Source organism: Corvus hawaiiensis, chromosome 1, assembly GCF_020740725.1.
Source record: "Corvus hawaiiensis isolate bCorHaw1 chromosome 1, bCorHaw1.pri.cur, whole genome shotgun sequence".
Taxonomy (NCBI): Eukaryota; Metazoa; Chordata; class Aves; order Passeriformes; family Corvidae; genus Corvus; species Corvus hawaiiensis.
The window spans coordinates 21,325,025-21,339,686 of record NC_063213.1 but is presented as its reverse complement, the minus strand read 5'-3'; the positions used below and the strand labels follow the sequence as shown (position 1 = coordinate 21,339,686).

Here is a 14,662-nt window from a genome sequence, read left to right as displayed (position 1 = left end):
AGAAGAGAAACTCAAGCTGCATGCTCAAGTTCAAGTGTCACATATTACTAAGTGTCCTGATTTCACTTTAAGCAAACCTTCACCTTAATGAAATGAGGGAGTGAGTGAGTCCCCAGGCAATAGTCTGTTGCACTCAAATTCTGTTACAGTCTTTTTGTAGAAATAAGCACTATCTAAATATCCAGAGACTGGAATACCTAGAGAGTCTATTGATGCTATACAAACAGAATACTAATATACATAAACTCCTAGAGGGAAGGGAAAGGAAGAAGGAGAAAATTCTTATACAAATACATCTTTGGTGTTCCTTAGTTCACAGAAGCTATCAAGCGTGCAAAATGAACAAAGACTAGTATCACTGTAGTCTTTTCCCAGCCAACAAAAAAGGCCTGGTAAAGACTAGAAGTATCCATACCTGTTCCCTTTTCCTTTAACACAGGTGGACATTAGGGATCTCACTTTGCTGCACTCGTCGCTACAGCTCTTATCTTGCAGAACTTTACAGCAACAGGTTAAAAACTTTTAACACCTCACAGCTGTACTGCTCATCTGTTTTAAAACAAGACCATATCACACTTTGTTCTCAAAGCTACCCTTCCTTTAAAGTAGAACGTATATTTTGCTGATACACAACAAACAACAGCTTTGTCTTGTAATTTTGCAAGACTCTGAGAATTGTCAGTCTGGCTAGTAACTGAAGCACATTTTTGCCAGAAGCTGTCATAACCTTCTTCTTATTCCTAGAGATTTAAAAAGAGATATGCACAATCTAAATTTCTTTAAAAATAAATTAATCTAATTTGCTAATGAAAGAACACTTGCACAAGTTGTTTAAATACTGTCACAAAATACCACTGACATATTAGGTGAGAAATTCTAACATTCTATTAAAAATGACACATGGCAATTTGAGAAGGCACAAAGCCTAGGCTCTGATTGATTGTTTCTGACACTTCATTGCCAAGGGGAGACATCAGTAGGAAGCTGCTAATGAAGTGCTGAGGGCAGCACGACATCAGTATGTTAGTATCAAGGAACTAACCTGCTTTTATACTGTTTGGGTTATATAAAGAAATAGAAATTTGGGTAAAAATCATTTAGCATAAAAAATACTTAGTCTATTTGTACTACTTCTAATCAGTCCGTCAGAGCAAGCCTTTTTTGGACATAAGCATCATTTAACAACTATTTTTTGAACATCAAAATATTGTCAAGTGACCCCTTGACAGTATCTGCTCTCATGTAGTTTCACTTAAAAACACAAAAGAAAAGAAACTATGGATGCTGAACACACCTATTGCAGTGCTCCCCTCCATGAGCATTTTGTAGAGGATAGCATACTAATGGCCCAAGCCTAATAAGCAATGGGATTCCTAGGCAGCTAGCTAGGATGAAGTGTCATCTACTGCTAAAACTCACTTGCACTCTGGCCCAGCCGGTAAGTTTCTTCCTGACACAGAGAGGCAGCTCTGAAGAGGCATGAACAGGCTTCCTTCATCGGTGCAGCTTGATGACTGTCCAAATGGTTTTTAAAAGAGAATGGGACAGTTCTCAACATATAGTCACTATTTTATCTGGAAATACCTGCTGAACTGGTGGATGGCGTTTAAAATAGTATTTCTTTTCCTAATAGTGGACGTGATCCAGGTTTTTGCAGCCTGCATTTCTAAAGGGAAAAATCTCAGCTTTTATGAAAAAAAGTACTAGGACACTAATCTGCATATTCTCTTTCAAGTCATCCCCAAAGGCATTAGTTAGTAGTGTAGCCAACCTGCAAGTACACTTAGCACATTATCCTTGAAAACTGCTGAGAAGCATTTAGGGCTTAACCCATCTGGTTACTCCATTAAAATGAGAAAGCCAAGAGTGGGAGGAAACTTGATTTGAACTAATTTCCTAACACTTCAACCTGAATTACAGATTATTTAAACTACCCTTGAGGCTTTAATGTTCTTCAGCTCAGAGGCAAACACTAAACTTCTGAAATGCAGCAACCAAAAATGCAGTCTCTTATTGCATAGTCATGATCAGAAAATACTGTAGAATAACAGCCACAATTATGGACTTTACTCCAGAAGATGTAAGAACCCAAGCACCTCACCCTAAAAAGAAGATACATAAAACAGTTGCTGATACAATATGCACACCACCCTCCCATTTTTTACATCTCAACTTTCAAAGCTTTCTCTCAATGAGTCCTTGTTATCACATGTTTTAACAAGACACTCTCTTAGCACAGTGCTGGGTTTCACCATCCCAAGGCTAACTGAAAGCTTATCTTTTGCTTAGAGAGACTGAATATTCATCACTACATACATATTTCAGAGAAAAATAAGGGTTTTTTTCCTTTTCAGAGGTTGAACTCCTTTACTTCTTGTTCAGCAGAATATAAAGCTGTTCAGAAGCCACAGTCCAAATGAAATTGAAAACATTATGGTGAGAACAAAAGACAGGCAAAAAAACCTGCTTTCATTTACCTGCATGCACAAGCTTTCTGCAGTTATCACAGCTGCAAAAGAACCCAAACTATGGCTGTGTAGAGCAACTGGGATACAGTAGGGCTTACTAGCTCAAAAACACTGCTATAAAAACACAGATAAGCTGTGTTCAGGATAGATTTATTCACACATACTATGAACAAACCCACCCCCTAAGATGGCTAAGCCAGCTTGGATCTGCCTTGACTTGCTAATTTTAACTTAGCATTACCAGATATCAGCTGGCCTCATGAAGCATTATTTATTTGCCAGTGAACTTCCCTCCTCAATAAGCCTGATTAGTTTGGTTTTATTATAACAAGAGCCAAGAGATACTTATCAGTGTGCTCCAGCTAACAAAACCACCTCACATAGTTAGCTTTGGAGAAAACTATTTCTGCTTTTACAAGAAATTTAAGGATGACAGTGAAGACAGAGCAGTGTTGAAACGGTTTCTACTGAACTGGGCAATGAGACTGCTTGACTCTCTACAGACAAGCATGTAGCTTTTAAGTGCAGTAGTGCTGAAATATGAGCACTGTGTATATGGAAGCATCCTGTGTAGCTAGCCTACTCAATAGCCAGAATTAGGCATGGAGTAAGTTAAGGAAAAAGAAAAGTAGTAATCCATAAAACAGTGAACAATAAGCCCAGTAGCTGAAGAGTGGTCTGTTTCTACAACAAGCTCAATATTAATGTGATTGAATACCATGCAGGTTCTGATATGATCTCTGTGTCATGGTATGACAGCTATATCCAGTCCTCAATACCTCTGTGATGAAGCAAGTTTGATGCTGGAGCATTGAAATATCTAGGATAGGCAGCTGTCTGTGTTAATCTCAGAGAAAGCAGTATCATCATCTTTGCTACAAGGAGTGACAGGGAATATTGTCCAGAGATGACTGTGACCCCTGGCAATTAGAAAGTGCAAGCTCATATACAAACCCTGTAACAATACAGAGTAACAATGATGTTCTCACAAGATCTAAAATTAATGCCACTACTGTAGGCATGAAAAAGTTACCACAGCACAGCCATTGGGGAATTATTAATTTTGTGACTCATTGCAGCAGAGAATCTTGTACATCAGCAGGGGGCTCTAGCTCTGCGGCTTTTCCTAACCTCTATTAAAGTTGTACATGGAATGGAAATAGTGGTGCTGACACAGGAGCTAGAACACTCGGAGCTGAAGGACTATCACACAGAGGCAGAGTTGATTGGCTGTATTCAGTGTGCCTGAAGCTGGCACCTGACAAGAACGAAGACTACCAAAGCAGAGATGTTTTCCCTTGAAAATGTCTCTGAAGTGAGCAATTGCAATTATGCATAAGTAAATTTAACAATAAATCAGCTTATGATAACTGTTCAAGATCAGCTGATTAAAAAATAATGGTATAAACTAAACTGTCCTTCAATGCTGTATGTAGAAATAACCCGGCCTTTGTGTCACCAAAATGGACTTGCATTTTTATTGTCCCAGAATTCCAACCACAAATTAAGTTTGCTAGCAGACTAGCATTATGCAAATGTTTGCAAAGATTCTTCATAGCACTTAACACACATTATGCTATATTGCATATCTATATTTCTTTGTATGTTGAAATACAAGTATCAGAAGATCTTGATAAAACAAAAGAAATAGTTATGGAAAAACAATTCAGACTTAGACTGGGACTTGAGCAGACACCTTTAAATATCACTCACGGAGAGTAACAGCTCAAATTTAAATTTAAAAAAATGTTAGACTCGTGATGAGGCTCAATCAGGCCCTGTATGCAGCTGCTCACAATTATGTTAGGGATCAGCTTGCAAATCGTTTAACATGGCTCAGGCAACTCATTTTTAACTGTGGCCAATTAGTGTTGACAGCCTAGCTGCATTTCATTTAGCATATGGAAGTAGACGTATATGTTAAAATAAGGTTACTGAACTCTATTTAAAGAGGTTTTGCCCCATTTTTGGTGAGTAAACAAACAGCTGAAAAATGCTTTCAGCTTCTCTTTACTAAAGCCAGCCAGATAAGGATGCAGAGACAATGTACTACCAGAGTCCTTTGAAAAACCTCCACAGACTGTATGGGAAAGCCTTCTCCCCTATAGAATAACCAAAACCTTGTATATACATTCCAGAGGTGGAAGCTTTATAGAACTATTTTCCATTTCACATGGAGTAACATTAGAATAACACATTTGCTATAAAATCAGACACAGTTTACAGGCCAGAAATTGTTCATATCTGCAGTATCACAGAGCTCAGGATTTATCCTTATGTGCATAATTTTTACTCTATGCTTAGCAGAATGTCAGCTACATGGAAAAAGAAGCTACTTTTCTAAAAACCCAACTTTACAATGAAACAATTTTGTGAACACCTTTGGGAGAATGGCAGAGGATCTGAATCAACTACTGATTGAATCAGGAAAGTATGAAAACTATGTAAGATGGCAGAAGCATCTTTGCTGACAAGTAAATCAGACCAATCTTGGACTAACTAAGTTTTGCCTGGATTTCCCTTTTTTTCTACTGACAATCTATCAATCTGATTGAGTTTTATCAGATTCCTCAAAAAGAAGTAAGTGTTGAAATAAGCATGGCTGCTTCTTTAGTTGATGTCCACTTGCTGCAGCCCATTACTAACAACTATTGTAGCACAAATATTTGCACTTATGATTAAAGTACCTGTTAAAATAATTAGGCACAATATAAGTGAAGTTTCAATAAAAAAGAGGGAATGGCCTGAAGCTGCACCAGGGGAGGTTTAGGTTGGATACTAGAAAAAGGTTTTTCACCCAGAGGGTGGCTGGGCACTGGAATAGGCTCCCCCAGGGAAGTGGTCACAGCTCCAGCCTGACAGAGTTCAAGGAGCATTTGGACAATGCTCTTGGGCACATGGTGTGACTCTGTGATAGCACTGCACAGGACCAGGAGTTGGACTCGATGATCCTTGCGAGTCCTTCCCACTCAGCTTATTTTGTGATTCTGTGAAATGTTTTTTATTTTTTTCTAAAAAGCCTGACCAGCCAAGAACTTGACTGATCATGTTCATTTTGCTCAAAAGTCTTATATCTTATTTTAATTAACAACTTGTCATGACTGCTATCCAACTAATTCTTACATATATAGGTAGTCTCCATTTTTATCTACAAAATGCAGATATTTATACCATGTGTCATCTGAATGCCAAAAGGTTACAGTATGTTTCCCATATATCCTTATGACATACAAATTACAAAAAAAACCCTCTAAAATGAAAATAAGGCATCCAAGTACATCAAAAACCGTGCTCAAATAGTATTTTCTATGCAACCTGTGCAGAAAAACAGAAATCATCCACAACTGATTGTCTACTTGAGATAATACCAACTTTGATAAAAATCCTTTTCCTATTTTGGTAATGAGTTGTCTCCTTGTAAAACATGGTATTACATTAAAAAAGCCTCTTTCCAAACACTTCTAAAAAGCTTGAACCATGATGCCCTCTTAAAAAACAAAAATGAGCAGACAACCAGCTCTATGCAATTAGTGCATTAACTAATGGTCTGCAGAGAAATATCAGACCAAAAAAATAGGAAAATATATGTTTCACATTTTGATAATCCATTTGAATCTCACTAGCTTTATCTACACTACATGTATTTTGGTGCTCCTTCTATTAGGCGAGTAACAATCAGACTGTCACTGTTTCTGGTCAGGATGATTTACAATTTAAGCATGACCAATACTGGTTAAAAAAAAAGTTCATGTCTTCTGTAACTAAAAAACAAAAGAGAAAAGCAAGAAAAGCATAGCTGCTTTTTAAAACAGTTTCCATTTTTTCAGAGGAAACTGAATTCTTCAAAGCAAAACAAACAAAGGCAGAAGCAAACTACTGATGGCCAGCTTCTTTTAAGTGCTCATCTTTCCCCTCTCCAATGCACTGTATCATTATCTTAATTCTATCCTGCTGATTCTCATCGCCAAGCTATTAAAAATAGTATTGGAAAACTTCACTCAGTTTTCTCTACTAATCAGATGAGATACAGGTGAAATAATTGCTGTAACATTATAATACACTAATGCTCAATTACTTCTCTATTATTTAACCATACTAGAGAAGGGTGAATGTCAAAATCCTAAAATAGGGGAGAAGCAGTAAAAATACTTTCCTTCTTATATAACCACTTTAAGCTATGTCCTTTAAAAAAAACACATTATATTTCTTGGTGCACCAGCCAGCCATCACCCCAGTAAGTCCTTCATGAAGACAAACCAGCAACCTGACTCCTAGCATTGCACCCTCACCATTTCTCTCCAGAAAACTCATCTCCCACGGAAATAAAGCAAGCAACACATTTAGTCTTGCTGGGTAAAGCCATTTGGTAATAAGCACTCCACAGTGAAAACAAAAAGCCATCCAGAGCATGGGGGCCAGATGGGATGTGAGAGTCACCATGTGAAGGAAGGTGACAATAGGGCTGTCAGTAAGGAAACAGCACCAGGAAGCACCAATGGACTGAGACCACCCAATCTGAGTCTCCTCAGGCCTGCTTATATCACAAGATACTTTGGCAAATCCTTTTCATACAGTCTCCTACTGTCTTGATGAAGAGCAGCATGTTTACCTTTCCTACTTCTCAGTATGTGTACTTTCACTAATAGTTACTTCAAATGTTTTTACAAGTTCACTTAGAGTGAAAGCTGTCTAATAACTGCCAAGCAAGACCTCATCACTTACAAGGACCAAGGTGCCTCAATGACAATCACTAATAACAGCAAGTGTACACACACGCTCATTCTTTTAGCTTCAAAAAGAGGTACAATTTATAAGAAGCTAACCAAATTTAGCATCTGATCAGTTTATGACATAGTACATGCTAAGGTGTCAAACAAGAAAATCTGTATGCGAAATGTAGTTGTGGAAATTCAAAGAACTGTTAATGCGCAAGTTAATTGTCCAAGGGAGCCCAGGCAGCTATTATTTGCTCTAGAGACCACATCCTCCACATTAAATTAGTACTTTTTAACAAACCAAGAGGCTAACCACTTACTGAGATAATAGTTTTCACCAATTTGAAGGAGAAAAACACTCCCTCCTAATTCACTGCATGGTACAGTCACTAACTTGAAATAAAAAACAGAAATTAAGGGATAAATTTGCTTAGATAAAAGCAAAATGTAGAGCGACAAAATGTAAGAGCATAAGTGGCCTTATGTAAGAGCACAATGTTGCAATTTCAGTCTTTATATATAGCATATAAATTACAACTTAAAGGAAAAGAGTGTGCAGAATACATTCTAAATCAACAGAACTATGCTGATGCAAAAGTAGTTCATTAGGCAATTCCCACTAAAGAAAAATCTGTATACTTAAATGCACTGGTGCACAGAACATACCATTGCAATGTGGTGACTTTGCAGCTGCTGACCACATATCCCAACCAGATGGTAGGAATCTTTGCAGCTCCACTCACTGAAGTGAGAGATGGGAAAGCTAGACCTTGGACTGGTATCAGATTCACTCCCTCTCTTCCCCTGTCCCAAGTCCCAAACTGAGAGGAATTTAAACTAGGAAAATATTTTACCTTAGATGGCAGAGATGATGACACTTGACAAGATACAGATGCTACTCTCAAACACCGTGACCAAAACACGGTAACAAACACAAAAGCCTAAGCATCATACAACTGGTAAACTATGTGTGCACAGCTGTTCCAGGATGTTAGTAATTCCAGGCCATCTTGGATGAGGAGGTAGTGAAAAACAATCAGAAATCTTCCCGCCTTACTGAACTTGTTTAATCTTCTTGCCTTACTGGAAGTTTCTTTTGAACTTCCTTCCCATCAGTGAAGCCCATACTGGGATCTGTTGAGGACTGGTCCTGGAAGTACTGACACACATGAGAACCTATGGCTGTCTGCCTTCTACTGTTACCATGGATGTAGCAGCAGCCAAGATATGAGCAACTGAGAGCAGGATCTTGAGCTCAGCTCAGGGTATTTTCTTTTTCCTTTATCACTGACATGTTATGAGGGAGCATCTTAGATTCTTACTATGCATTTCTACTATTTACATGGACTGGTGAATTAGAAAGCACCTGAAAAATAACATAAGGGAACTGTACTGACAGCCACAGCTCTAAAAGGAACAGATGTGAATAATCTGTAGCCAAAAGGAAGAGAGGAATGGAAACTCTTGACCTTGTTTACTTGCTTCTTGGTTAAGTAATTTACTATACACAAGAATGTCAACCTAATTATGAAAGGGACACTTAAAAAAGGGAGAATCTTTATATAAAGCTGACTCATTTTTAAAAGAAGTTAGCACAATGCACAAGGCTAAAAATCACCTTTTGTGTCTGCAACAGGTACCACAAAGAAAGAATACATTTTACAGAAAAGCAAAGTCAAGGTCCATCAGGAAGCAATTAGTACGTAAAACTGCTTATTTATAACACACAGGACACAACACTTAGGATTAGGTCAACTTAACTAAGTAACTGTGCATGATACTATCCCCATCGTAAGGTTCTCTCCAAATATAATTTAGGAATACAAATTTAGCAGAAAATGATCCCTAATGAAAAGGAATTAGCAATCAGTTCTGAAGAAATAGGCTCACAAGATGATCCATGAGTAACCTCTGGGAATGAGAGCCACATGGCATCCTGTACTGAGATAAACAGTTATGAAGACATGTACGTCTTCATGTGGTTCGTATGTCATCCCCTTCTTTTGCGCAACTTGCTTTAGCTAATAGATCTTATTTCTGGAAACAAGTAAGAGTCATCTGAAGCCAGGATTCCACTTTCTGTTTTTTCTCAGTAAACTACAGCAGATCCACACAACATTGTACTGACTGGTAGGTCAGGAATTTCCACCTAGCCCTGACAAAGGATGACAGTGCCACACAGTCAATCCCAAAGTGTGTAACAAAGGCTCCTGCAGGTGAACAAGTCCATTCCGGCTGAAATGGGGAAAAAGAAGAGCTGCAGACAGCCCAGTTTCTTCTCCCTACAGGACAGGCTTCTGCAACAGTTACTTTCCAACACAGACACTGAAAGCAAAAGTAGGTAACTTTCCTGTAAAGTGATAGAACTGATCTTGAGAAAACAAAAGTCATCCTGGAACAGCTATTATGGACAAGAGGTTTCTAGTTAGTTGTTAACTGCATTTAAGTGTTTGGAAACCATTTCTTTAAAGATTTTTCTTTAGTGAAGATTCCAGCATACTAGATAAAATTCTATATAAAAAGCATTTTTATGGAATGATCTTTTGCATGTTATGTAGCAGATAACCAGTTATTTAGAAGTAAAAAATTATCCAGTCCTGTAAAAATGACTATAAACAAGCTAATTTGACCGGCAGTGTTGAATTCTGCTGTCCTTTACCGTTCTGTAACACAGACAAACAGCAACAATCAGTTGGAAAGCACCTGTGTCAGACTAGTACAGAAAAGGGGGAAAACATTCTCTCAACTGTGAGGCAGCAGCACCAGGAGGCTGCATATTTCCCAAGTAGGGATACATTCCTTATGCACTTACTCTGATCTGGCAATTGCCTTTGAATTGCAATTCTACTACATTGAACACTCTTGTGCTTCCACTTCTCTAAAATTCTAACAGTCCTCCACGTCAGAGGGAAAGGAAGCTACCATTGGATTTCCCAGATCTTTGGCACTGAAAAAGATACAAAAGGCTAAGTGACCTTAAACTGCAACCCAATAGCTAAAATGCTATTCATTTCTTTTGATTTACTTGGTATCCATAGCACAACTACAACTGAAAAAATAAGATAAAACTCTACATAAGATCAAATTTTAATACAGATGCCTATTCATGGTAGTTCTTCCCAATGGAACAGTCAAACAGCTACAGCTTTTTTACCAGTACAAGTGACAATCACACTTTTAAATAGGTTAAGGAAGGAAAGGGATTTAGTCTGGGAATAGATCATAATTAAATTATCTTTATCAGCTTTCATTTTGATTCTTCTAACAAAACTCTCTCATATATAAACGACATGCAAATTCTGTATTGCCAGGGGCTGTGTAGCCTTTCACAGATTTTTGCAAAGAAAAAGCAACATTTTCTTTAGATGTTAACTGCCAAGTTATTTATTGCTACTTATACCCATAGGAACAGTATATATGAATGCTTGCATTTCCTATTTAATTTCATTGAAAAAAAATCCCAGTGCCTAAAGCTAAAAGACTCCTTTTGATCTTACCTGATTTTGTGAGAGAATTCGGTAGAAATACTGAGGATTTAAAGCAGTTTTGAAGCGTTAAATGCAGTGCTGCCTTCACTCTCATTCCCAGCTCTACCCATCTTCTGCCTGCTCCTGGCACTAGCACTCATGCAGCAGCAATGGTGGGTTATTTCAGGAAGCTGGAAATGATGAAGATTAACCTGGAAATGGATCTTTTCTGTCCCAACCAGCTCCCTGAGCTGGCTTGGCATAGGGTCCTATGATTACCAACAGTGGCTTGGGACAGGGACACAGCAGTTGAGCCTGGCATGGCTTACACTGCAGCAAAGCCCCGCTGGAACTTGCTTTTCCTCTCCTTGGAACACATACTCCTAACTCAAACAGCCTCAGTATGAGCACCCAAGTTGTGGAGCAAGAAGTCACTGCTGTGACCGGAACAGACTCCCTTGCTCTGCCCAGGCAGCCTGCAGTCAGCTGTAGTTCTTGTGCCTGCCATAGCCACTTGAACGGATACCAATGAAGCAAAAGTAGAAATTTCACATATCTTAGTGACAATCTGATTCCAGAAAGGTTCTTACCCTTTAACATGTTTTGATAAAGAATGAGGTGGGGGCAAACACCTTTCTCTGGAAGTTAAACCAGTCACAGTGTGACCAAAATGAACTGAGTCCCAACAAGCAAGGCTTATCAAGCTTATTTTCACTTTATTTGATAATGTTCCTGACAGCAGACTCTCTTGTGTACACTCCACGAAACTTTTATATTTTATAGAGTATGTTATCACACATCATCTCTGTTTCCTAAGTGTACTCCCATATAAGGCCATAAAATCCTGCTTTATTATTTGTGTTACATTTCTTCTACATGAACACAACACCTTTACTAAGGTGATGCTAGCAGTCCCAAGTTTTCCTTGCCTCTCTTTTACAGTCAGCTCCCAGGAGACAATGACCTGCTAGGACTACCACATCCAGTTCAACCTCCCTGACATATATCCTGTGTGCACCCTTCCTCCATGTCTCAACCCTAGTATTTGATCCTTGATAAAATCACATGGGGAAGCTAAAATACCAAGAAAATCCCACCCTGCTTCTGCACCAAACAAGCCCCAAACATACCCCCCCTACTGGTTCAGCTGCCCAAGGAACAGAGACTGGTGGAAGGGAAAACTTTTGGCAGCAACTGTAACCTCAAATCATACTCCTGGAACCAAAGCTAAGTCAACTATGAAAAAAAAAAAAGAGTCACTGGAATTTGGGCTTCATTTGTTCTGAAGTTCACATAGTCTAGTTTCCAAGCACAATATGCTGCTTCAGCAAAAGCATAATTTAAAAACAAATAACTGTAAATTAAGATGTTTATATTTGCAGGAGAAGTAGAAAAGCTTTAATTTCTTTAGTCATAAATGTAGCAGCAGAGAGCGATCAATCACTAAATGAATGGTGCCAAAAGATTCAGACTTTTTAGAAGGTTTCCAAACAGTATCTTTAAAAACAGAACAATAAATACTTTATGCAGTGAGTCTGAATAACATGCACACTTCATTTTGACTCAGTGCACACATTGCATCAACAATTCATTAATATTTTTCAAAAGCCACGATTAGAAAAAATGTTAGTACATAAAATCAGAAAGGCGACCCATAATACCAATTGTCTTTAAGTATCACTGATGATACAGATGGAAGGCACAGATGGATTCAGGGACTGGTATCATGACAAGAAGAAATACTATTTCTGGTAAAGTTTGAGATCAAATGGGCAAAACACTTCAGAACAAAAAGCAAAAGAAATCAAAAGTTGTCAACTCCAAGAGCTACCAGGTAAAGTTAAAAGCTTGAAGTCACCTGAAATTCAAAGGAGGTCATCACAGCAGTTGAAAGTTATCGGACATTTCCCTAGAATACCAGTTTAAAGTTCTTTCAAAAGCCCATCTCGAATTTACCCTGTACTGTATATATAAAATCTTTCTTTTGTTGGTGAAAGATGCAGTTCCTTTCTCACACTTTTATTACATTTCCTGAAGATAACTCAAAGCCTGTTACAGCTAGAACCTTGGAATGAGTTTAATCACAAGAACATGGCAAGTTATATGTTCCTGTCCCCACCGCAGTGAACTATGTAAGCTTGAAGATGCATTCAAGCTCCAGGGTCAATAGATTTTATAGTGAAGTCACAGAGGATAAATTCATGAAAACATGGTGCAGTGATAGGTAATTTTCTTCTATGTATCATTTAATATTATGTAAGCTGGTGGCTCATTTGAGAAAAGCGCATAGAACTATAAACAAAAAGTGAGCAGCTAGAGGTTCACAATGAATTGCAATAATGTGCTTTTGCATGAAAGATGTGCAGTTCTCTCTGCAACAGAAAGTTCCCTTCATCTGTAAAACAATTATAGTTATGACTTAACAACACTGCAATTACATGTCTATGGATAATGAGGCTCTATGCTCTAGTCTGTCTCCCTGATCTTCCATACAGCCTGTGCCTTTTACATCTGCAGACCTCTCTTCTCCCATCCCACCACTGACTTTTGTCCAGATTATTTTGAGATTTACTGTAAAAAAACCCCAGAGCAAAACTTCTCTGAAGTGACACGTGGCAAAGCTATCCACAGAGCAACTCCGATAACACGTTAAACGTGAACAGCCTATATTTCTACTTTAAAGGTCTACTTACATACCTGTTCTGCTTTGCAGAACAGAACTCCATTTTAGCCTGAACCATACTTTTGTCTGCTGGGGCTTTTATTTGAAGTTACTGTAGTGGCATACAAGGTCAGTTCATACACATGCATAATTTAACAGAAGTTAAAACTTATGTTAGAAATCTGTCAGAATCAGTTATGCTCACCTCTTTATCCATACTCTCTAAATCCTCTTTACATAGAGTGTACAGGGGCATTGTTTCAGACATACTTGGCTGGCGTTTCCTCTTAGATGGACCAGGCTGCTCTTCATTTTCACTTACTGGTAGGTCTTCTTCAAACATCTGCTGTTGATGTGGCTGAACAACTCTGAAAAAATTCAGGGGTCTCACATAAGAAATATTTACTTGATTCAGAGCTACAAATAAAACCCTATAAACAATTTATGAGTGCCCCATACCTACGACTTCGCTTAATAAAACTCTGTGTTCATCAACAGGTTGGTCAAGTCTCCCGATTAATGCTTTTATTTTCAGTCTGACAGCTTAAGTTTTTATTCTACCTTTGACAAGGAACTCACTCTCTTGCCTTTGCACTGTTCTTTTAAGTAACCATCAAACCTTTCTTGTTGCCAGGAGCTTCAGTAGTTGTAGAAGTGTTGCTTTTAAAACACATTAATGTTCCTGCACAAGTGGAGTTTCTCCATCACTTGACACATTTATCATTCTGAAAGCAATGCCTACGTTCTAATGCATTTTTCCTGATCTATGCTAGGCTTTTAATTTTGAGTCTCTAAGCATACCCTTCTATTTCTTAACCTTACAGACAAGAGTTCTGCATGTAGAAAGTGCACTTCTGCAGTGTCAACCTTTAGACATTTCCCACAAGCTAAGCCTGGACAAGATGCAAACCAGGCAATATTTCTTTTAGGCTAGTCTATTGAAATATGACAGCTTTTTCTTTTAGACTGTATTCTATCACATTGTTAATTGCTGTACTTAATTCAAACATGCAGGTACAAAAAAGATTATCAAATTATTCATTAAAATGATAAAATAATCATAGCTTCATGGGAATTGCTTTATGATAGTAATAAAAAGATAGACTACACGTAGAACAACAGCAGGAGACTTCTACCTTCCTTGGGTAAATTTTTCTGTGACTATTACTTAAGTACTAAAGACTTGTAGAAGCTAAAATTACTATACAATACAGATTAGCTACAAGTACTGGTCTTAGTACTTAGCCTCCTGGAACAAATTATAGCGGCCTAGCACCACCCAGAATCCAGTTCAAAAGTCATAAAGCTCATGAGTCACAAATTATTTATGTTACCATAAGACTGCATTTG

The 14,662-nt window shown here is 38.1% G+C and overlaps 1 protein-coding gene across 2 annotated transcripts in view; it reads right to left on the bottom strand.

Annotated features, from left to right (window-relative positions):
- The window catches only part of CTDP1 (CTD phosphatase subunit 1), a 102,347-nt gene that overhangs the window by 43,357 nt on the left and 44,328 nt on the right, over nucleotides 1-14,662 (bottom strand). For both annotated transcript variants that reach the window (XM_048295737.1, XM_048295741.1), the window contains exon 11: nucleotides 13,518-13,680. In XM_048295737.1, the coding sequence (XP_048151694.1) occupies nucleotides 13,518-13,680 (163 nt within the window). The remainder of the gene's footprint in view (nucleotides 1-13,517; nucleotides 13,681-14,662) is intronic.